This window comes from Mugil cephalus, chromosome 16 (genome assembly GCF_022458985.1).
Source record: "Mugil cephalus isolate CIBA_MC_2020 chromosome 16, CIBA_Mcephalus_1.1, whole genome shotgun sequence".
Classification (NCBI taxonomy): domain Eukaryota; kingdom Metazoa; phylum Chordata; class Actinopteri; order Mugiliformes; family Mugilidae; genus Mugil; species Mugil cephalus.
The window spans coordinates 22,376,848-22,401,782 of record NC_061785.1 but is presented as its reverse complement, the minus strand read 5'-3'; the positions used below and the strand labels follow the sequence as shown (position 1 = coordinate 22,401,782).

The window sequence follows — 24,935 nt, the reverse complement described above, 5'->3', positions numbered from 1 at the left end:
AGATGTTTGTTCCTTTTTTTCAATCAAACAAAACAAATGTGTTGTTACACGATCGTTAATGGAAGCGCATAGGTGAACGGCGACTGTGTTTATATACAGCTTGTGTAGCGATCTCCCACCGCTCTGCATATGAGAAAAGGGGACGTGATTTATAAAGTTTCATAGATTTAACTTAGCAGGTATTCATTTATTTGTTTAATTATTTATGGGATGTATTTATTTATTTATTTATTTTGTCAGAGTTTATGGAAAAGTATAGTTATTAAAAATATTTTTAGAAGATGTCCAGTCTTAAAATCCTTCTCTATCAACACGATAGTTCAAGGTGATCTCTTCCTCATTCTCTCCTGATCCTCCAACTAACTCTCAACTCTATTTTCACTCTTTAATCAACACAGACATCTCAATGTGTTCAGCAGAAATTTATTTATATCCTCCTCTGACAGAACAACAAGTCAACCATAATCAGTAGTCAATCTCTTTGATTTATAAAGCTTCATTGGATGGCTCAAATTCTATCTTTTATTTAAAGACTTCAATAGACGTCTTTAAATACATTCATCACATAATCAATAATATATATGATTGTTACATAGAAAAGCTGCAGCTGATGGATAATTAACAATGGAAATCATTGAATGACACATTGCTTTTTTTTAACTGCCATAAGCGTAGAACCCACTACCACTCCAACCAGAGCTCCCACTGCAGCTCCAACTGGACCCCCCACTGCTCCAATGGAAGCTCCAATAGCAATTTCTATTCCAATTCCAGCAGCAGCTCCAGCAGCAGCTCCAGCAGCCGTAATAAAGAGCTTGATGAACTTGTTTTTTCTCTCAGCTCGTTTTCTTGCTTCTTCAATCTTCATGTTTGGATTTTCTCTCTGTAGTTTTTCTATCTCTTCTCTTATGGCTCTCTCAGCTTCTCTGAACATGTCGTTGGTGTAGCATCTTCCTCCATTTCTCTGAACCATTGAGTTGATCTTTTTTACCAGCTCTCTGACCTGAGATGGATCTTTGTCTCTATTGTTGAAGATATGAAATCTTCCTCCACACCGTTTAATGAAGTCACTGAGAGGCTGATTATCTAAGTATTCTTTGATTGAAACTTCATCTTCCTCCAGATCGTCTCCATGAGTGAACAAGACCATCGTGTAACGAGCTGCTTCTTCTCCGAAGATCTCCTGAATGAGTTTCACTGTTTTCTGTTCTTCTTCTGTGAATCTGTTTGGTTGAATCACCACCAGGAACACATGAGGTCCAGGAGCAGAGAATGAGATGCATCTACCGATCTCTGTTATCACTTGTTCTTGACTTATTCTGGTGTCAAACAGACCTGGAGTATCAACCACAGCCAGTGTCTGACCATCAAACAAGCCTGTTTCTTTCTGACACTCTGAAGTTACTGAGGAAGGACTCATTGTTGATTTAAAAGCCTTTTCTCCTAAGATGGTGTTTCCTGCTGAACTCTTTCCAGATCCAGTTTTCCCAACTAGAACCATCCTGAGTTCTTCTTCTTCTGACTCTGTTAGAAAATATTACAACATGTTAATGATGGAACAATAAGAATACACTGTTCAAACTGTTCAAACTTTTTCAAACACTAGTGAACTAAAACACCAAGATGTGATAAGAAAAATCAAATAAATAAATACAATAAACAATAATAAAATAGCAAATAAAAAGTTAAAACACTCTTTACCAATAAAAATTTAATAAAAGATTATAAAAGGACCTTAATGAACCATGTAAAAATAAGCCAAGTAAACCACAAATAAGATAACTAAAAATCAAATGTAATAAAATAGAATTAATAAGAGTTAAAAACATATTAAAGCCTAATTAAAAAGATAAGACTATTAGTTTGTAAATAAAAAAGCAATGAAAGTATTAGAATGAAAGACATGCACAAGGACTGTTTTTCACCTGCACCTTTCAAACTGGTGCCGAAACCAGGAAAATAATCTGACAGATAATGAACAAGATTATGTTGGATTGCAAACTTCACTGAGGGGCAAGGACAAAGAGAGGCATGAATGATGGCAGTGCATGAATGAAGAGGACAAGGGGAGCAGTGCGATCTACCACAACCAGGCTATTAAATAAGATTCATGGGCAACTTTCTAAAGAGGATCCAGATCCTTATTTTTTGCACAGAAAATCTACCAGTTGATGAGCAAGGAATGAAATTTAATTGACAGACATCGAATCACTGACTTGTGACGATAAAAATGGATGCATCACTGGTTGGTACGGAGCCTGCACCACACACGAGGGCATGACTGCTACTGGATTGAACCAAGATGGCAGCGGCAGGGGTGTTTGTGTCATCTGCTACAGCACACCGTTTTTATGCACTTTTAATTATTCTGACGCTGCCTCTTTTATGAATTGCTTTATTCTGTCTGCAAGAGTGAGGGACGCCAGGGTTAGAGTTTTCTCTTGAAAGCATCCAACTGCTCTGCCTAAGCAGTGTTGACGTGAAAAAAAAGGTGAAGTAGCCGAAAACAGTGGTGGGGCATGACCAAATGAGAGCTTGGCTAACCTTCTAGTTCTGTGTTCTCCCATTTGGCTTATCACTGGCTCCCCCCATGTTCACAAAGTGTATGGACGAAGTCCTGGGATCCTTGCATCAACATGGCCTCTGAATCCTGAACTACTTGGACGATTGACTGGGGAGGACTGCCACAACAATATTGCGCAGCTCCTGTAACACTTGGAACACCTAGGCCTGTATCTCAACAGGAGAAAAGCAGGCTCCAGCTCTCACAGCCCACAGAGTTCTTGGGCATATAGTTGGACCATATGCCCAAGAACCATGGCAGCAACCCTCTCACTAACTCCGGGGCGACTGGCCGCCAGCAGAGGTTGTTTGTCCCAGTTCTATTTGGGGGCCACGGTGACCTTCATCCGCCTAGCTCTTCTGCACTTCCTACCAGACCTGAGAAACCAGTGTGTGCTGGTGAGAACAGTAGCACAGTGGCGGCAGCATATGTGAACAGACATGGAGGCTTGGGCTCGAGTCACTTTTGTAGACTGGCTCATGTAATATGGGAATGGGCACATCCATTGTTCAAGTCCCTGAGGGCTATGTACATTCCGGGTCCCACAAATCTGGCAGCAGATGTGGTAAGGAGTAGGGTGTTTTTAAAGATATAAGTCAGGTCTGTGAAGACTGAGGACCACCGTCTCACGGATGCAGACTTTGACCAAGCTGATAATTCTGAATCTGTAGTGTGGCTCATCATTCTAACTGCCAACCTCACTGAACATTTTCCAGCAGAAACTGAATCCAAAGGGTCTACTTGCGCACAATGGGATAATGAGTGTTTTCTGTCTTCCAAACTCAGGCTTCCCCCCTCCATCTGGATGGCAAGATCAGGCTGACCCAGGTCCACGGAAATGTCTCATGCAGGGATGTCTCCTCATGAAGAATGGACTCTCTGTTTAATGCAGAGAGTTCTTGTCGATTTCTGAACCTGAGGTCCAAGATGCCAGGTTGGGTGAGTGTGGCGTGGACCTTGGGCTAATGGATGTCAGAGTGATAAACAAACACCTTTGTTTGTGGTTTTGTCTCAGAGACCACCAGATGGACACCTCAACATGGCAATGCCTCCAAGTGACCACCAGAGGCAGCCACAGACCATGAGATGACAGACTGTGCGCCACTGACCAATCTACAACTTAGATAGCAAACCCATCCATGACCTACGGTTCTATGCTGTCAGAGATAAATAAAACTCCCAACAATAAAAGGCTTGTTACAGTGAAGTGTATCTTAGGTCACACATTTTAAAATAACTGTAAATGTATTTACATGTTTGGAAGAGATAAATAGTTATACTTTATTTATCCTGAGTGAAATACACTTACACAAATACACTTACAAATACAGTCTTTTCACATCATTTAGTTCATATAGGAATATAAATAAAATGTATCAGGTGAATGATGTTATGATTAAAAGCTATACAAATAAAATGGAACTATGTTATTGTTCCGCAGTGTGACAGTTTATTGTATTATTAGATCTTTTATTACTGTTCTGCTTCTTCCTCTTTGATCTTCAACCTCTACAGTTTATTAAATAATGACAAATTAAAATATATGTAAAAAAAATATAAAATGTACTTACCAAACAGAGCGTATTTAGCCATCTTGTCTTTTCTAGGTAGTGGTTCAGCGAAGTCTGACTCTGTCAACTTCCTGATGAAGTGAATACTTTCATCTGAGCTCTGGTTTATAGTCTGATTCTAGTCTCCTCCTCCTTGTGTTGATACAGCAGAGAACTGATCCACAGAGAAGTCAACACGGGGCACGCAAACTACTTTTAAAGATGAAACCAAGTCAGCTTGACCAAAGAACTTTTCTTTTATAACAAACCTGTTCTGAGACTGATGGGACATCAGACTGTATTGAAGGAGTAAATGGAGCATACTGGTGTTTTGGACACTTGATGCTTGTTGCAGGTAAAAGCCCACTCTCCCTGTGTTGTATTTTGTGATGAACCAGGTGGCGTTCAGACACGTCTTTTGCTTTGTGTTGACAAATTCAACATCACTGTTAACAGCTGTTAGTTAGAATAGGCCCCAGGACCTGATGGAGTGTCTCCATCCTGCCTGAAAGTCTGTGCTGACCAGCTTCCATCTTCACTCAGATCTTCAACAGCTCCCTGGAGCTGTGTGAAGTCCCCTCCTGCCTCAAATGCTCTACCATCATCCCGGTCCCCAAGAAGTCCCCTATCACAGGATTAATTGACCACAGACCAGATACCCTGGTTGGTGGTCATGAAATAGTTTGAACGACTGGTGTTGGCCCACCTGAAAGACATCACTAACCCCCTGCTAGACCCCCTGCAGTTGCCTATAGGACAAACAGATCTGTGGATGATGCAGTCAACATGGCTCTGCACTACATCCTGCACCATCTGGACTTTGTAGGGACCTATACACGGGTTCTGTTTATGGACTTCAGCTAAGCCTTTAAACACCATCATCCCTGAGCTTCTCCACCACAAGTTGTCCCAGCTCACTGTGCCCCCCTCCACCTGTCAGTAGATCACCAGCTTCCTGGCTGACAGGAGGCAGCAGGTGAGACTGGGAAGTTTCACAGAGTTACTGTACGCCAAAACCACCTGGCAAAAAAACGGTTTCTTTCCCCTGGCTGAACTCTGAGCAGTCGCAGAGCATGTAACCATTCTCACAATAACTCTCACTGAATATACACACTACAGTTCGTACTCACTGTATCAACTATATACAGATATATAGATGTATATACTATTTCATTCTGAAAGTCTTTTTATGTTGTACAGTATTTCTATTTTTGCATACATTTGTATTTTTATGCTTATTCAAGTGTTGATCTTATTTTGTCTTGTACCATTGAGCAAAGTCACATTCCTTGTATGTGTTCACATACCTGTGAATTCTGGTCCTGAATTCTGATTGATGATTGATTATTAAAAGCTGAAGCAAAGCAAAGAAGCAAAGGAATGGCAGGTTGAGTTGATTCTGTTTTTGTTTTTGTTTTTTCTGGTAAACACAAACTCCCTGTATTTTTAGATTTTGTGAAATCCAGCAGGAGCATTGAGACATGAGCTGGGTTTACATGGAGCCAAATATTGTGATTACATTACATTGCTTAGAAGGCCAAAATGACTGAAAATGTTCCATATAAACACCTCAATCAGAATAAACAAAGGGATGAAATTTCATTTAATTTCACAGGATTAAAATATTCCTTTTCCCAAACTGATGGAAAATCAAACAGTGAATGGGAATGAAGTCTTGCTCTGTTCTGTCTGAGCAGGCTGTTTTGATGTAAATGCTCAGTGACCAAGTGATGTTTCTTTAACTGATCCACAGCTCAGAGAGTTTGTTTTTAATAACTCTGAAAGAACTGGACATTATCACAGTTTAACACATTGTTTAAAAAGGTTCACCAAAATTTACTTTTTTTCGTTTCGTTTCGTTTCGTTTTTCTCAGACGTTTTGGTACACCTGAGTACTTGAGACAGTAGAATATAATATCACAGAATGAAAACACACAACAAACCACAGCCATTGTTTATACATGCGACCAGCTGATAGCGCTGTGCAAACCTGTAGTTCCGCCCAGAGCCAGGGCTGTAATCCCGGAGGAGTTAAGGAGGAGATGCCGTGGTTACAGGTGAACCACCAAACAGGTGAAAAGGTGACAGCCAAAAAGAGAAGATACAAGCCTGCCGTTCCTGTGATCATCATGGGGAATGTTCGCTTTCTCACAAACAACACGGACGAACTGCCAGCTGTTGCCATTCGTCCATGTCATGGTAATCCAAAAGGCATTGAATAAAGGCAACTGGACTGGTAGAATTTTCTTGAAGACATTTTGCCACTCATCTGAGTAGCTTCTTCAGTTCTGAGAGACTAGTGGGAAGTTAAAGTTTAAATAGGAAAACTCTGTGGGTAAAACCATCAGAAACTTGCTTCACCAGAATATTTATTGTACAAACTGTGACACAACAGAACATATGAGCTGGAAACAGTGTGTAATGTACATGTGTGTGTTTTAGAGAAACTTATTTTTAGCCTGTACTTCGCTGGCTTGCTTGGGACATACTGTCTCAACTTGTAGGGGCCTCTGAAGGTACCAGCTGTCTCTCCCATCCACAGAGATGTTGTCCTCTGGATTGAACACGAGTGGGACAGTGAGTGGACAGAAAAGAACGGACAAATCTGATCCATCCATCTCATGCTGAGACATTGTGCTACATTCAAGCAGATGTTGTGGTCCATGGCATCAAGCTGGTGGTGCTGAAAGCAGCGCAGGCTCTCTACATGAGATGGAGCCAACAACCCAGACTTGTACATTCTTTGCTGTCCACTCACTGTTAGGATGGTCAGGATCCACATTGTCAGAGGAACGGTTCAGAGGAAGGGTCAGAGACACTCTGAGAAGTGAAGGACTCCAGTGATCTTTCCATGTCAGATTCCCCTGAAGCTTATGGCCGAGGGTTGATCAAGAGATGTAGCCATTTCAGCTACTCAATTCTGATAATCAGCTAATACAGGCTGCTCTTTCTCTGATGTCAGTGTAGCACAGTGCTGTCATGTTGCAAACTGAGAAAACGCGAGAGAAGACAAACAGGATGTTGCGCATGTATGGAGACATCAGGTCTCTCGCTGTTTAGCACAGACGTGGTCTGAAGTCCTAATAGTTGGTGAAGCAGGTGAAAAAGAAACAAATGATTACACATTAGGCTCAGAGCTGCTGCTCCAGGTGTCTGCTCTGAGTCACCAGATATTTCCTCCAGATGTTGATCATGCAGGCATAAATGTTCTCTTTATACCTCTAGCAGAAAACACCATCCTGTGTTTAATTTGCATGTGAACTGGATTTTAATGAGAGTCACTCCATCTAATAAAAGACTCAACCCTGTGGCAAGGTAGAAGTAGTTTGCATGTCTCTTGTTGACTTCACTGTGTATCAGTTCTCTGCTGTATCAACACAAAGAGGAGGAGACTAGAATCAGGCTACGAACCAGGACTAACAGGCTAACGAGCATCTCACGGTGTCATGCAGACACAGGGGGAGCATGCAAACTCCACCCAGAAAGACCCGAGTTGGATTTGAACCAGGACCAGGAGGCCTCAGCGCAAACCGCCGAGCTGCTGTGCCGCCCTGGTTCTTTTATTTGTGTATTTATAATTCAACATTGCTTCACAGTTTAAAGTTTATCCTGTTTGCTTCAGCCCAGCAGATTTGAGTGACTTTCAGTTTTCTAAAAGGAGTACTTTCTGTTTTAGACAAAGACATGATTGAAAGTGGTCTTTCTAATTTAACACCAATAATAAGTTGCAATTAATGTAGCGTATTTTATTACCACACTTCAATCAGCTTGTCCTCTCTTTAACATCTTTATTTTATTTTATTTTATTTTATTTTATTTTATTTTATTTTATTTTATAGAATAGAATAGAATAGAATAGAATAGAATAGAATAGAATAGAATAATACTTTATTCAATCCCTTGGGGGATCGAGTGTCCAGTAGCTATGAGACCATGTGACCGTCTGGACCAATTCTATATAATCCATAATTTAAAAAGACTGAAATAATTGAAAAAGAATTTCTGTTCCTTTGTCACAATAAGATCAGCTAAGACTGAAGCAGACTAACAATGAATGAAAGGTGGAGGAATCCCTCTAATCTTATTCAGCTGTGGTCAGATTCAGTGAATCTATTCAATTCAATTCAATTCAGTTTTATTTATATAGCGCCAGTAACAATACAAATCGTCTCAAGACGCTTCACAAAAACCAGCCTGCAACCTCCAGAGCAAGCCTGAGGGCGATGGTGGCAAGGAAAAACTCCCTTTTAACAGGAAGAAACCTTGAGCAGAACCCAGCTCATATGGAGGGACCCATCTGCCGAAGGCCAGCCGGGTAGAAACAGAGAAGATAGAGAGAAAAGAAGAGCAGGAGAAACAAGATAAACAAACTTCTGTCATAGATACATACATCAAGCGGAAGGAAACATGTAGGATCTAGTAATATAACACATAGCTGATGATCTGTGACAGTTTGGGAGTATAATAGGAATTATGGGCAGGTTGGTGAATTGTTCATCTGGGTAGGAGTGGACAACTGGAGGAGGCCATGATGACTGGGACAGATGCAGTTTATGGAGCTCCACAGGTCTGATACACAGCACTCCAGACCATGAAGACTGGGCTGGTTGATGAGGCCACGGCAGCAAATGTAGCTTAGAACTCCACAGGTCAGATATTCAGCCCTTCAAACCAGAGACCCTCACAAGATGATGGAGGGGGAGGGGAGCGGAGGGGAGAGAGTAAGACACAGTGGTTAGTAAATTATAAGAGATAGAAAATAAAATGATAAGATATTAGAGGACAGGAGCCAGAGTAGAAAGAGGAGAGGACATGTCCTCAGTGTATCGCCTTCATGCAGCCTAGGCCTATAGCAGCATAACTAAGGGATGGTTAAGTCCAGCCCTAGCTATAAGCTTTTTCAAAAAGGAAAGCAAGGAAGCACCCAAACTGGGAGTTGGTTCCATAGGAGAGGAGCCTGATAGCTGAAGGCTCTACCTCCCATTCTACTTTTAGAAACTCTAGGAACCACAAGCAGACCTGCACTTAGAGATCGTAGTGATCTGTTGGGACAGTATGGTACTATGAGGTCTTTCATATATGATGGAGCTAGGCCTTTCAGGGCCTTGTATGTAAGGAGGAGGATTTTAAATTCAATTTTAGATTTTAAAGGGGCCCAATGAAGAGAAGCTAATACTGGAGTAATATGATCTCTCTTGCTAATTCCTGTCAGTGCTCTTGCTGCAGCGTTTTGAATCAATTGGAGGCTTTTTAAAGAGCTACTTGGACAGCCAGACAGTAACGAGTTACAATAATCCAGCCTGGAAGACACAAATGCATGAACTAGTTTTTCCACATCACTCTGAGAAAGGATGCTCCTAATTTTGATGATACTACGAAGGTGAAAGAAAGCAGTCCTGGTCACCTGCTTTATGTGAGAATTAAAGGGCATATCCTAGTCAAATATAACACCAAGGTTTTTCACAGTAGTACTGGAGGCCAAGGTAATGCCATCCAACAAAAGCAGGTGATTAGATAATGAATCTCTGACATGTTTAGAGCCAAATACGATAACTTCAGTTTTGTCTGAGTTTAAAGTAGAAAATTACAGGTCATCCAAGCCTTTATGTCTTTAAGGCATGCATGGAGTTAACCAGCGGATTAGTTTCATCTGGTTTCATGGATAAATATAGCTGGGTATCATCTGCGTAGCAATGGAAGTTTATGCCGTGCTTTCTAATAATATAGCCTAAGGGAAGCATGTATAATGTGAACAATATTGGTCCTAGCACAGAACCCTGAAGAACTCCATAGCTTACTTTGGTATATATAGAAGAGTTGTTGTTTACATGGACAAACTGGAATCTGTCTGACAGATATGATTCAAACCAGTCTAGTGCAATTCCTGTAATCTTGATCACACTTTCAAGTCTCTGTAGTAGAATATTGTGATCAATAGTGTCAAATGCAGCACTGAGATCTAGCAGGACAATTATAGAGACAAGTCCATTATCTGAAGCCATGAGGAGATCATTGGTAACTTTAACCAGAGCTGTTTCTGTGCTATGATGAGCTCTAAAACCTGACTGAAACTCTTCAAACAAACCATTCCTGTTTAAATGATCAAGCAACTGATTGACAACAACCCTTTCCGAAACTTTAGAGATAAAAGGAAGGTTGGAAATTGGCCTATAGTTGGCTAAAACATCTGGGTCAAGAGTGGGTTTTTTAAGTAATGGTTTAATTACAGCAGTTTTAAAAGACTGGGGCACATATCCTGTTAATAAAGATAAGTTTATCTGATTTAATATGGAGGTATTAATTAATGGATAAACCTCCTTGAGCAACTTAGTTGGGATGGGGTCTAGAAGACAAGTTGATGGTTTAGATGCTGTAATAACTGAAGTGAGTTCAGGAAGATCAATTAGGGAGAGAGAATCCAAATACTGACTAGGTCCTACAGAGGTTTCTAATGCCACTTTACTTACATCTTTGACAGATGGAAGGGTGCTATGAATTTTATCTCTAATGCCAACAATTTTATCAGTGAAGAAGCTCATGAAATCATTACTGCTGAGGTCTGAAGGAATAGATGGCTCAACAGAGCTGTGACTCTTTGTCAGCATGGCTACAGTACTGAAAAGAAATCTGGGGTTGTTCTTGTTTTCTTCTATTAATGAAGAATAATACGCTGTCCTAATCTTACGGAGAGTTTTTTGTATAAGTTGTTAAACTATCTTTCCAGGCTATATGAGCTTCTTCAGAACTAGTGGAATGCCAAATTCTTTCCAGCTTTCGAACTGTCTGCTTTGAACTACCCAACTGTGAATTATACCATGGAGCTACCCTCCTTTGATTTACCACCTTCCACCTCTTGATCGACCAGCCTTCTGTCCTGAATGAACATCAATCCTCTAAATGTAACCAGTCAAAGAACAGAAGCTCTGATTAGTGGAGCTGGAGAAGAAGTGTTCACCACATTTAAATCAGAGAGATTTTAACATCGTAGCTCTGTTGGTATGGGTCAGAAGTGACGTCCGGCCCACAGCAACAACATCATCGACTCCACTGAGGTCTGACTCATCCCAAAGGCAGACAAGCAGCCTACGGAGAGGAGGTTCAGAGCCTAACATCCTGGTGCTCAGAAAACAACCTGGACCTGAACACCACAAAGATGAAGGAACTCATCATGGACTTCAGGAGGAACAGAACTGATCTGCCCCCCCCTCTACATCAACGTTGACTGTGTGGAGAGACTCCACACTTTGGGGTCCTGGGAATCCAGATCTTCCACGACCTCTCCTGGACAGACAATATCTCCGCTGTCATCAAGAAGGCCCAGCGGAGAGTCGTCAGGTAGAACAACATGGACAGTAGGCTGCTGCTGGCCTTCTACCACTCCTCCATAGAGGGCCTGCTGACGTACAGTGTGTCCACATGCTACCGGTTAGCCTAGCCCTGATGCTAATCCTAGCCCCGGTAAGGGAGCTGCGCCGAGGCGGGCAAAGTGAGGCTTCAGAGGACAGTCAAGGCAGCCCAGAGGATTGTTGGCTCCCCTCTCTAATGGACACCTACACCACACGGAGCCTCAGCAGAGCTCACAACATCATGAGGGACAAGTCACACCCCGGTTTTCAGCTGTTGGAGTGGTTGCTGTGTAGGAGTGCTACAGATGTATCAGAGCATGGACAAACAAACTGAAAAACAGTTTCTTTCTGAGAGCCATCCCCACCCTGAACTCTCACATGCAACAATCTGCATAATGTGCAATCCATGACTGGAAACCACGATGATTCTAACTGTTATAATGTCTTAACTGACTGTGGTAAAAACTTTGTGCAATACATGTTTACACGCTTGCACCTTACTATTGCTGCTGCACTTTTTCCACTGCTGCAACAAACGTTGAAGTTTTGAACATTTCAATAGTTTTTTAGTATTAGTATTTTAACTTTAGTTGTATATCTTATAAATAGTACCTTCTTTACACTATTTTGTAAATACTTGTGTATTTCTTTTTTTCTTTGCACTGAAAAGGAGAAGCTCTCCAATCTCATTGTACACTGTATAATGACAGTAAAGGGCATTCTATTCTATTCTATTCTATTCTATTCTATTCTATTCTATTCTATTCTATTAACTAACATGAGCTGACAACTTTTACAAGGAGCCTCCAGTTCAACCACACTGGGTCTCATATACTTCACGTGTGGTCTATGAGCTCTTGATGGAACCAGTTTGTCTCACCAAGGCCCTGGTGGTGTTTCAGATCAGACCGAAATAAACACTGACATGAGACAGTGAAACACCCACATCTGTCAGTTTAGTAATAACGTGTTGCTACCTGCAAAGTGGACAAAATTGTAGGCTTGTATCTTTTAGACACTAAAGTAGTAAACAGTGAACTGTCTGCCTCTGATCTGATATAGGCTAATAACTACTACTGTTTTACTCTTAAATATTATTCTCAGCTGTTGGAGGTGTTGCCCTCTAAGAGGCGCTACAAGTGTATCAGATCACAGACTGAAAAACAGTTTCTTTCTGAGAGCATCACCATTTACAATTTACCATTGCTGCTACACTCATTCCACTGCTGCAATAAAAACAATATATGGTTTATTTTATAATTTTATACATTTTCTATATATTTTTTGGTATTTTAACTTCAGCTGTATATCTTGTAAATAATGCCTTCTTTGCACTACTTGTGATTTTATTTTATTTTTTTATTGCACTGAAAAGGAGAAGCTCTCCAATCTCATTGTACACGGTATAATGACAATAAAGGGCATTCTATTCTATTCTATTCTATTCTATTCTATTCTATTCTATTCTATAAATAACTCACTGATGAACTAGGGTCAGGATCAGGTCTAGAGAGTCAGGATCAGGTCTATAGGGTCAGGGGTTGGGTCTGGAGTGTGTGTGCTGCTGGTCCTCAGGTTGGTTCCAGGACTGTTTAATCTGAGCTGTTGACCACAACAGAACAACAGGACATTGGTTGCAGCAATAAACAGGCCGTTCTGTATGTGACAGTTCTGGTCGTTTAAGATTGCTCTTATCTTTTGGGTGACTTCCTTCTGGAGCATCAGCTGTGTTTCTCTGATTGTTGTCGCAAACAATTGAAATAACAATAAATAAATTCTCAGTCTTTCTTAGCTCTTTGTAAAATGTTGTACTCATGTACTACATTTGGACATCACATCCTGTGTATCATGTTTTACTGAGTGAAGCACCTCTGTGACCTGGAAAGTTCATATTATGAGTTTCTAGATTCAGATTCTACACATTTTAACTTGACATTAAAAGTTTTGTATATTTAACATTTCAATCTAAAAGGCATTGAGTAAAGGCAACTGGACTTTCTTGAAGATGTTTCATATGACCTGTTGCACCCATAGAATAGGCACGTCTACTGTTGTAGTTCTCCGAGCTTTTCCAGCTGTCCTGCATCTATACATACTGTTTAATCTCTATTTTCCTCAAGCATTTAAATACGATATTTACAGCCTACATGCATCAGCGTCTCTTTACAAAGCACGGCCTCCATTGCCAGAGCATGTGAAGACGTGTATTTCACTTCCCTGTTGATGTGGACTTTGGTCAGTGGAGCATAGTCTGTCATCTCATGGCCTGTTGCTCCCTCTGGTGGTCACTCAGAGGGGTTGTCATGTCGAACTGGAAGTTATTATTAATAATATAATGGTGAGAAGTGGCCGCTGAATTGAACATCTCATCTCATCTCATCTCATCTCATCTCATCTCATCTCATCTTCCATACCGCTTAATCCTGCACTAGGGTCGCAGGGGTTGCTGGAGCCTATCCCAGCTGTCATTGGGCGAGAGGCAGGGTACATCCCGGACAGGTCACCAGTCTATCACAGGGCTAACACAGACAAACAACCATTCACACTCACACTCACACCTAGGGTCAATTTAGGGTCACCAATTAACCTAACCTAACGAACATGTCTTTGGAGGTGGAAGGAAACCGGGTTACCCAGAGAAAACCCACGCGGACACAGGGAGAACATGCAAACTCCACCCAGAAAGACCCGAGCCGGACTCGAACCCGGACCTTCAGTGCTAACCACCGAGTCACTGTGCCGCTCCACAGTGCAATTTATTCACTTCCATTGAAGATCAAGTTTAATAAAAAAGATTTTTAGATAAAGCGTTAATACAAATACACGTTTACTGCATGGCATTATTATGATTAAGATACTGTAGTAATTATTTGTAACAAACATTGTACATACAACTTCCTCAATAAGCTATTACAACAGTACAAATACAATGAATCTAAAACACAACTGAAGTTGAACAAGTAAAGAGAAATACGAAAAGAAAAAACAATAATATTAAAAAATATTAAGAAAATTAAGAAAATATTAAGAAATAAGGTACATACATAGTAATTTGAATGTATGCGGTTTCCTATTTCAAAATAAAACCTAAACAACCATAGCGTTTCGTGCGCAATCTTGCCAGCCAATAAGAGGACAGAATACTCCTGGACCGTCCAATTAGAACGCGCTCCTCCTTTCTCTAGGCAGGACGCTCCCCAACATGGCTGCTGCTCTACGGTGAAGATTCAGAAGTACATTTGTATTTGGAAGAAGAATATATTTATATTTTAAGGGATATCAGCAGCATCTTCAACGTAATATAACGTGAGTTCTTACAAACTATTCGTGCACGCAAACGGGGGGCGTCGTAGCGCGTGTCGTATCAGTGTAGTAAGTGTGTTTATTTCGAAGCCTCTGTTGTGTTCGCGTCTGTCTTTGACATGAAGAGAAGGGGAAGGGATCGTCTGGCCCTGATGCTAGCTGTTCAGTGAAGACAGAAAGAGAGAGAGGTAAACTCTAACTGGAACTCGTTGTCAACTGGCACGCGTGTTATATTGTCAAAGTTGTCAAGAAACGTTATGTAAATCTCTTGTCTTCCCTTACGGGAAGTGACACTAGACCGCTTCGATGTCACCAAGCTTCAGATTTTGTCAAGTAACACACTGCGTATCAGTCAAAAAATGTCTCTCTTTTATTGCACTGTATTCAGAATGTGTACTGACTGAACATATCGTGCCACACTGGCGCTAAATAAGTAAAAAAAAAATCTAATTTGGTGATTGACTGTTCTGAAGCTAGTTTACTATAGTGTTACTGGTGAATGAATGCGTTGACTTAAATACAGGTTCAAAATGTAAGGTCATGATCAGTGTCAGAAGGTCAGCGCTTTCCCTGCCATGTCATTACGATTTTTTAACCTTTGAGTGGGCGATTTTCTTAAAAGTCAGTCGTACCCCAGAATAAGACTAACTGAAATAAAGTAGTTTATTATTAGTAGGATTATTAGGGTTATTTTTTGTCTGTGCTCTCTAGTTATGGGAATTACGAGAATATTAAATCCTAGTTTACAATGTAGCTACATCCTGTATCTGTACTTAGCCTTCAATATGTTGCCAGAGTGATGGACACCTCACCAATGGTCAAAACTAGATTTTGACATGTTTTGATTTTGACAGACTTGTTTTGATTGTCATTCGTACTGAACATCACGGATGCTGTCACAGAACGAAATATCGATGTGCAGAAAAACGTAACACAAAGAATAAAAACCCAGGGTGTGTGATTGCAATAGACATGGCTTACAAACTAACTATAAATGCATATACAATACAATACATAATAAATAAGTAAAGACATGTTTATCACGCAATGACAATAAAAACAGGTCTAAGTCTAACTAAGCCTGAAAGCCAAAACAGCTTCCCCATTTTATGGTGGGAGCTTGGTCTGGATTAAAGTCGAGTGTTGCTACTGATCTCCTGAACTGATTCAATTCCATTTCACAGGGGCTCAATTTGATTCCATTTAATAGCAGTTCAGTTTGGGGAACTTTGAAGTTTTCGAAACAGTTAAGCTTAAAATTAACATTGTTATTGGTTTCAGAGACTTTACCTATAGTTGCCTTTGGCTTTGATATTGTCCAGCTCTTCTTTGTCTTCATGCCCAGTTAATGTCTTTAAACCCAGTCAGCTTCCGGGCCTATGGTGCTCTCAGGCTGGTAGCTTCATATCTGAGCAGAATGTTGTATATTGTTTGTTTTATAGGTGTATATGTGCAGAAACAAACTGCTTACAACTTGTGAATGCAGCTGCCATGCTAGCAGTTGGCATCTTTCCCCGCTGTGGGAAAAAAATAAAGGATCATCGTATCCTTTTATTAACAACAGCTTCCAGCCACAACCATCAGACTAGCTTCACTGTAATGGTCCATAAATTCAGCAACTCCGCTACTATTGGGAGTAGTTTAAACTTTGGCAATTTTAGCAATTATGCAACCGGCAATTTTGAGCTACTCATATTACTTCCCACTGTTGATTGAATTCTTTTTGCGTACAGAGGTACTTTAGTATTTATGTCTGCTTCTCCATCTTGAATTTATGTTTTTTTATGATTCCTGTTCAGCAAAAGTTTCAGTAGTCATTATTGAAAGTGAAGCAGGAAGTAGAAACAAAAATTAACCTGACTGGCAAAAAAAACAAAAAAAAAACACAAAAAAACCCTCAAGCTAAGGTATAGAAGTCAACTCCTGATGCAGCATGCATTGCTAACAATCTAACTATCACACAGGTAATCTCAGTATCTACGTATACGTGATAGTATTTCTCCAACCTGACTGGTTTTACACTTAAAAATTGTACTGTTAAAGTGGATCTTAAATTAAATGATCTGGCAAAGATATATGAGTCTACATGCTCCAACCATCTTGACAGGGTTGAATTTGTTTAGTCAAAGAACCTAACCTCATGTGGGGCAAACGTGCACAGAACAAAAGTGTTTCTTCTAACCAGATTGATGTTTGTCGATGTGTGAAATATTTAAATGGTTATCAGGCAATAAAATTTATCCTCTGTTTTGTAACAATAGTATATATAAATAGTTGCTGTTCCTGTGGGCTTCACCATCCCTCCTAATCCAGTTTAAGCTTCCTTTCCATCGGGTGTGATCAGTTGAGTAGTCCGTTCCAACTAGGGTGGTTACATGAGGCAGTTCTGATGAAGTGGCTATTATTCTAATTATTAGTGGGATCGTGTCCATGTAAACTTAGCCTGAGTACGACTATTGTTTGTGCTGGCTTCCTGCCAACCTGTTGTGTTCAATCAAAATGTCTTAGTGAGAAAACAGCCTATTGATATAGGGGAGTTGCAAAATTTCAAATTGTACAATACAATATATCTGCAACCTCTTTGAATACCTTTTGTCCTGCTTGACTTCCTGCCATTCCCTGCACTTTGTCTGGTGCTGCAATAAGACTGGTTTTTGGTTTGAACTATTGGAACAGTCTAATTCTGTATCCAGTGCCCCCTTTCACCCTCTTTTCTCCTCTGTTTGGCTGAGCACTGTCAACTCTTTGCCAATGGAGAGTGCTGACTCTGGTGTTCAGTGTTTTGTGGCAGAGGAAGCTGCTTATGTGGTCAGAGTGAGATGGCCTGGTGTCAGTAGATTCAGGGTCTCAGTTTGCGTTTCAGTGGCGCTATTATGCTATCGCTTGGTCCTCTCGTTGAACCCCCCCCCCCAGCACCATGCAATATGACAGTCTTAAAGCTAATTCAAAACAGTCATTAAAGTGAGACTTGCTTTTTAATGGGTTTGTGTTATTTGTCATTTGTCCGCAGGCCTCTACATAAATGTTATGAAAAGGATCGCCTTTCAGCACCTCAGCAACAATTAACAACATATCCCAGAGTTCTTTTCTCCTCTGCTCCCTGAGGGTGTCGGTGTGCCTCCTGTCACACTGGCAGAGGAGGTTGGGCAGGAGGTGTTGCCAGGTGGAGGACCAAGGCTGCACCCACCTGCCTTCTCCATTTGCCTCCATCCCTGTGCGAGCCACCTGACCTACAGCTTCCACAGGCGGGGGGCTGATCCGTCCGAGAGCCTCAAAGGTGCAGTATCCAGATTTGGACATTGCAGGACGCCACTGATTGGGCTCTGCCAGGCGGCATTGGCTGGTTGAGGAATAGAGCATGCTGAGTGGTTGTGGTTGCCATGGAGCCGCGGGATAAGAAGCAGGTGAGTTTGGTTGCTTGCTCAGCATCTGCCTACGCTACTTAAATGCTTTTGAGGTAGAGGTTGTTTACTGAACAGATAGGGCACTCGGGACTTAGGCTGGTCTTAGGGATTGCTTGGCTGTGCTACAATGTCTCCTACCATATGATCATGCTCTTCCAAAGTTTTTCATGCTACTGTGAAATAAACAAGATGTGTAAACAGAAATGTATATTTATTGCTTAGTTACTGATAAAACCTTTGGTATTTTTGCCAGAAAGGTAGCTCTGTTTTATGCCGTCAATGGTAAACTACTTAGGGCTTTGGAGACCGAGACAGTTTGTCTTAAAAATTCTGACAAATGAAAAAATTCAAAATGGGATCACATCAGCAAACTAACGAAAATAGCATGAATTACACAGTACCAGTGACATGCTGGGAATTGGAAATTGTGTCACTTTTAAAGATACAAAAAAAAATTCTAAAAAAACTTGTATTGGATCTAAATGTACATATATTTCCCCTCATTTGTATAAAAAAGGAACTAGTAAAGGAGGTAAAGAGGATGTAGAATATACATTTCTTCTTTGTCCAACTCCCAAACCACAGCATTCAAAAGGAGGCTGGCTTCTGGTTGTGTTACCAGTCCGTCACTTTGTCAGTCTTTTCAGTTAAGTTTTATTTGTCTTCTAGAGGCTCTGAGGTTTTAAGTGAGTGAAGAGAAAAGCATCCATCTTTCCTTTAAACGTAACATTTAAAGAAGGTCCCCAAGTTGCACAGTGAAAGGGAATTGGGATTTTTGATTTGCATCAAAGCAGAAGCAGAAGACGTTATTGTTCCGGGGTCACACTCCAGTGCAGCGCAGTGGTTGTGGAGCATGCGCACACGCATGATCCAATGAAAACTCCGTTTCCTATCGCATTATCTGGGTGTCTCAATCGAATAATGAGAACTCGGAGTAACGTGTTTACATGCACTTTAGTTCTCCTGTTATAGTCCAATTAAGGCAATAATTAGTTTTTTCACGTGCATGTAAACACACTGAATGGCTGTTGGACTTGTTGGGTTTTCCTGAAGCCCCTCATGTGAGTAGCTCCGTCAGTTCTTCATCCTGATCATGCTGTTTTGGATATAGCATGACCTAGATGACAGAGAACCTTCACAGACAGGCTGGCGTTTGAAGACACAATTATGGCTTTGGATGTAGCATCAGAAAAGAGACTAGTAGTTAGATAATTTGGGAAAACTAACAAAACTATATGGTTTGTGAAAGATAATTGATATCTGCTGCAGGTACAGCATCTAGCAAGCATTTTACTGAAATGGATCCTGGAAGTAGGACCAGCTGGGTCAGGGATGGGCAGGCTCAGGAAGAGATTGAGTTTTCTCTGCTCACCCCACCATTTACTTTAAAGGTTTTGCCATTGTGTGTGTACTTCAGACAGAGGTGACTGGGAGTGAGCAGCTCATGTTGAATGAGAAAAAGTTGAACAAGAGTTACTGCTACTGACTATTTCTACTATTTACATGCAAGCCAGTGAGATGAGCAAACTTCAACAATAACCAAGTTGTAATCAAGTGAAATTATCCTTGATAGCAGAAAAATATACAGAATAAGCAGTAGGAAATAAACCTTTTTTCTTCTCCCTGGCTTATACATCCCTTCACATGAACTTTAAGTGTCATTGATTTACCCTGGAAACAGGTCAAAAGATCAAACCTGTCCGGTTAAACATAGATATGTAGTAGAGTAAATTTCACAACCTGCTACCTCTGGGTCAACATAAGGCACGTAGGAATGGAAACATGGCTGCATGGCCACCGAGCTGTTGCTCAACGAACTCAGTGAAGAGCTTTTTACCTCTTCTATCTCAATGTCCCCACCTTGTTCTCTGTTATATAATCAGTAACTCATAACACTACAGTTAGAAGAATGGAGCTGAACTCCTTAAGGAGACATGAATGTGCTGGAAGAAGAGGTAGAGTAGACATTTCCTTTTATTGTCATTTATTTTAAACTTGCATTGCATTACTTGTGAGCTCATGTTGTTTTCATTCTTAGATAATTACGCTCATTTTGAGAGTGAGCAGAACAGTTTTGGAATATTGAATAACACTTTAAATGGTCCCAGTTTTGTGCTGGAGACAAGACTCAACCAACCGACTGATACGTTTAACTGCTAAGTCACAAGTTCCTCCTATTAGTGACAAACAAAGGCTAAAATGACATATGATTAATGGTGTGTACTAATTGCATTGTCACTGTGAATTCATCCTGGGGGATACTGCACATTCTCTTTCAGATCACTGTATTTTTTTTACTCTCAATGGGAAAATGTTAATATTGCAATAATTTAATTCTCATTTTTTATAAAATCGAAGTATACTTATATTCTTTCCCTGAGGTTAAACAAATGTTGCGATTGCAATTCCTAGTTTATGAAACATTTCTGATCAGATTGCTTTGGTGTCTTAGTGCATAACAGGCATCGCTTGATTAGTGGAGTAGTGCAAAACAAATGGCTGTGTGTGTGATTGTTTCCACAATCCTCTATACTAAATTGAAAGCACAATTATTGTCAATATTGGCATACCACTACAGCCGTAGTGTGAACACACCCAGGACACATTTGAGTAATCAAATCTCTAGACCACATTTGGAAGTGGCCTGAGACTTGTTTCATCTCATTTATTAGGTGAACACAAAATGCGTCCTGGGTCACATTTAAGCCCTCCCACACAACAGTGGTGCTCTTGGCTAAGAGTTTTTCCTCTGTCATTCAGAAAATAAACACACTGCAAGTATTCCAAACTACAAACTGAAATATTAATAAATCTGATGCTGATTCTGATGCAGTGTTGAAATTATGTTGCGCTTGGACGTTTTCTGGGCTCCCATTATTTCAGTTTTGTGCAACTCTGTAAAATAACTAACATCAGGGCGGAGATCAATAAATAAATAATACAGTGGACAGAAAGACCTCACAGCTTGTTCCATATGATGTGTCATGTCCCCAAGGTGTGACTTTTCACAGTGAATAGCTGATACAGCAGTAGAGATCAATCAGAGCCAGCAGCTATACAATAGCCTTTTATATGTGTCCCAGGTGATGTCTGTGTTTTTTTTGCATGGACAGCGCAAAACTGCATTTTGATCTCTAATGCTGGCATGGGGCGCATGAGAAGACGCATTTTAATGCCAGCCGTGAACACATATTTTGCCACTTGTGATCAGGTTGGCCTAGGTTGGAAGTTAATGCAAGAGCTGAACGTGACGTGACAACGCAGTAATAATTGTAGCTACTACCATTACTAGCAGCAGCCAGGTTAGGTTATGAGCTAGCTTTGTGTTAGCTTAATTAAACTTCCTATTAGAAAATGTTCCTGTGGGAGCAATGCTGGGGGGACTTTCTCTCTGTGGCTTTCCTGTATCTCTCGATTGCTATAAACATATGCTATGCTGGCAGGAGCGGGGGACAATGCCCAACCGGGGTTATTCAGGCCAGGCTTACATTGTTCCTCGCTGGTTTTGTTTCCCAGCGTCCCAGCCAGCTGCTGAACTGAGTTAAACTGAATGAGGTACAGCCGGTGCCAGAGAGGCAGCCAGACTGTGTGTCTGAATTAAAGTCTGACACTGACGCTGGGCTCGGTTGTCTGCAGCTCAGTGACGAGGGAAATTTGGGTGAGGTTTTGCAGCATCACCAGCTCTCTCCTGACTCTAGACATGAGCAGGCAGTCTCTTTCTCTCTTAGGACTTTATTGCCATCCAGAGAACCGAACCAGATCCTGAAATGTAACCGGTTTCGTTATTTAAACGTTGCCCTTACAGGCTAGAAGTATTGTTACAGATTTTAGAGAAGCAGAGCAGAGCTGGGGCGTCATGGTGATGACGATGAGAGAAGGGATTTGTCTCTGGAAGAGGAGAGCTGTAAGTTGTCTTGCTTGTTTCTGTCAGTCTGTAGTCACATATCTTATCCTCAGTAAAGGCAAATCGAATCTAATAAGACAGTTGTCCGTTAACCGAGGGACACAAGTCAATCAGTTGTACTGCAGTTAACGCAAACCTTTTGGTGTCAGTAGCACTGTATATGCATGTTGGTGTAAAACACTTGATTTGTTGGCAAGCACCCAAGGTTAAGCTCGATCCTTCGCGGGTTACAGGCAGGCACTGCTTTACTGCCCAGGCTCCTCTCTGCATGTTTACGTCTGTCTGCAGGATATTGGTTTAGGCTTTGTTACTCTGGGAAATGGGAGGTTATTTATAGCTTGCCTGCGTGGGATGTAGAGCCTGAAAGCTGAACCTAGTGTGTGTACATGTGTATGTGTGTGGGAATTCTCATATTTGTGCATGTCTTTCTGCGTGTGTGTGTGCATGGGCCTTTCTCACAGCAACATGGAGTATGGGAAAGGTTGCTTTCCCATTCGCAGTAGATAAGGCGCGGCATTGAGAAACATTCATTTAATTTCTTTGCAGTGAGAACTATGCAGTTATGATTAGAAATGGCTAAGCATTCTACGTATTCATATGTGTCATAGTTACACCAGTTGCTACTTTTTCCTGTAAGCATTATATGGAATGAGGTATGTTTGAGTATAATTCAACAATATATTTTTTAGGAATACTACTCTTTGGAGTAGTGCAAACATGTGATATCAGACTAATAAAAAAAACAATAATAATTATAATAATACTGTGCAAATGATTTTGTCACCATAGTTGTAGCCAAAGCCTCAGATGAATGAGCTTTTTGAACTTCAGACAACTATCTGATTATCACTAATTACCTGATTATAAAATCAGGACACTAAATCGCTAACTAAGTAATACAGCTTTTGATTGGATGACAGAGACCAAACATGGCTGCCAGGGATTAAATTCCAAATATGTATTTATCTAACAGAAATTAGGTCAGTAAGTCCCATTTCAGTTAAAGCTTTTTGACACTGACGCAAGACTCGTTCTGCCCCAGTTCTTCCATTCGCCACAATAATATACATCTACAATTGTCAGCACGGCTACCAGCAACTCCCAGGCCTCTGGTTCTGGTAGAAAACTGTGACCTTGGAGTTGCTGGAGCTAAGTCTCTTCCAATGTTCTTTGGCTTCACCCTGTGTAGGGCTGACCACAAAAGAATTGAAACTCTAGGGAATAATAGAGGAGTCAGTGAGATTCACACTGAAAATATTACAATAAACAATTTTCCCTAGTCTCCCTTTCACCCCTTGTGTTTTATGTGAACATTATACTTCTGTAGTAGCAGAAGAGTCACACCATAAGAACAGCATCAGTCACAGTCGTCATCAATAAAATGAAAAGTCTGCCTCATGTCAGTCTGCATGACCTGTTGAATAAAACAACACCTTCTCCAGCTGCATCACAAGCTTCCCTCATGTTTTGTTGTTCAAAGGGAGCAACGTTAACCCTGTAAAGTTATTACTGGCTTAATGGTTCATACCTATGATTAATGATTTTCAACACCTTTACAAATCCCTGGGTTTTCAACCACTTAAACAAGCGTCATGTTTACCTATTATGAGTGGACAGAAGTGGGCTACTTCTGTAGTATGTTTTAACATCCAGCATGACACTGGAAAATGTAAATGCTGTAAATTTTCTGCTTTTTAGTTGTTGTTTTAGAGAGGTGTGGGAATTAAAATCAGAATTTCGTGCTTTATTTCAGGTGCTACATTTACTATATTGGAGGCTTTTTGATGTGGAAGAACAGAATGATATATATGAGGAGGTTTTTCAGACATATTGATATAAAAGTTTATCGCAAAAGTGCAATGGAAACATTTTTTATTTTTTACATTTCCCTGTCACTGGAGATGTCGTAGGATGTCATGTGACCAGTTCATTTGAAGTCCATCTTCCACAAAACAAAGCCTCGTGCGCTGATAATTTAAGAAAATTATGGGATATCGTAAAATGAGACTTTATGAGATTTACAGCTCATTCTCAGAACACATTTCAATGGAAACACATGCAAAGTGTAATTGTACTAATATTGCCTTTATTTTGCAAAAAAAAAAAATGTAATCGAAACAGAGCTAATAAGCAAGCAGATAGTTTACCAAAATGAAATTAAGTTGTTTTTATAGTTGTCAGTGACACTTATGCTTCTCCTGTTGTAACATGCAAAAAAGTTTGCTGTGAAAAACAGATGCAGCCATTTATGAAAATATGACTTGAGTCAGATATACAAAAAAGATAATCTGATAAAACCATCAATCGTGAAAACTGGCATCCAAGATAGTAATTAGCAAGACTGTGAGATTGTTTTGGAGTGAAAAGTCAGCCTGAGTATGACACAGCCGTTCTACGTGTTGTTGCAGGAGGAGGATGCTGTGACTCTGGGCCTTTCAACTGGCCAGGCTCTAGCGAAGCTCCGGGACCAGCTCAGCAGTCTGCTGGAGCAGCATCAGAGAGCTGCACGCAGACGAGCCTCAGTGCCGGTAAGCATTCACATTTATACACGCAATACTAGTGTTTTTGAGTTCAGCACCTTCATTCTGTAAAACTTCAACTTGGGTCATGTTAGTTTTGCAGTCTCCACCATCTACAACAGGGGTATTGAAATTCTGGGCAATGCCTGTTTTAAAGGGAAATGGAGCACTCCATCAAGTAAACAGCATCTTACAGACGGAGTTCCGATCTTATCAGCAATACTGTGTATATAGCACTATTGACAAATGTTAGCATATAAGAAAATACGATGGCTGTGCTTTTTGCATTAGCATAGGATTTACACGGGTTAAAGATATCTTTCCATTTCATCCTCGTCCATTTCCA

At 40.7% G+C, this 24,935-nt stretch overlaps 2 protein-coding genes across 4 annotated transcripts in view; one reads left to right on the top strand and one right to left on the bottom strand.

The window, feature by feature from the left end:
• Window positions 1–389: 389 nt before the first annotated feature.
• Window positions 390–4,209, bottom strand: LOC125022111 (GTPase IMAP family member 7-like). Its single transcript, XM_047608424.1, has 2 exons — window positions 4,135–4,209; window positions 390–1,524 (listed from the first exon to the last, which is right to left on the bottom strand). Exons 1-2 carry the CDS (start codon window positions 4,154–4,156, stop codon window positions 632–634), a joined length of 915 nt encoding a protein of 304 aa, XP_047464380.1. The 5' UTR covers window positions 4,157–4,209; the 3' UTR covers window positions 390–631.
• Window positions 4,210–14,626: 10,417 nt separating this feature from the next.
• The window catches only part of tmem94 (transmembrane protein 94), a 32,674-nt gene continuing 22,365 nt past the window's right edge, over window positions 14,627–24,935 (top strand). For 2 of the 3 annotated variants that reach the window (XM_047609105.1, XM_047609102.1), the window contains exons 1-3: window positions 14,791–14,950; window positions 17,773–18,166; window positions 24,479–24,598. In XM_047609105.1, the coding sequence (XP_047465061.1) occupies window positions 18,143–18,166; window positions 24,479–24,598 (144 nt within the window). In that variant the 5' untranslated portion in view covers window positions 14,791–14,950; window positions 17,773–18,142. Of the gene's footprint in view, window positions 14,766–14,790; window positions 14,951–17,772; window positions 18,167–24,478; window positions 24,599–24,935 lie in introns of those variants that run through there. The other variant, XM_047609103.1, reaches the window with a different exon arrangement.

What these genes read in the sequence shown, in the direction of transcription:
- LOC125022111 (XM_047608424.1), bottom strand. Translation starts at nt 4,156, where the DNA reads ATGGCTAAATACGCTCTGTTTG. An exon ending in GGCTAAATACGCTCTGTTTG is followed by an intron (nt 1,525 to 4,134) that starts GTAAGTACATTT and finishes ATTTTCTAACAG; the next exon opens with AGTCAGAAGAAGAAGAACTC.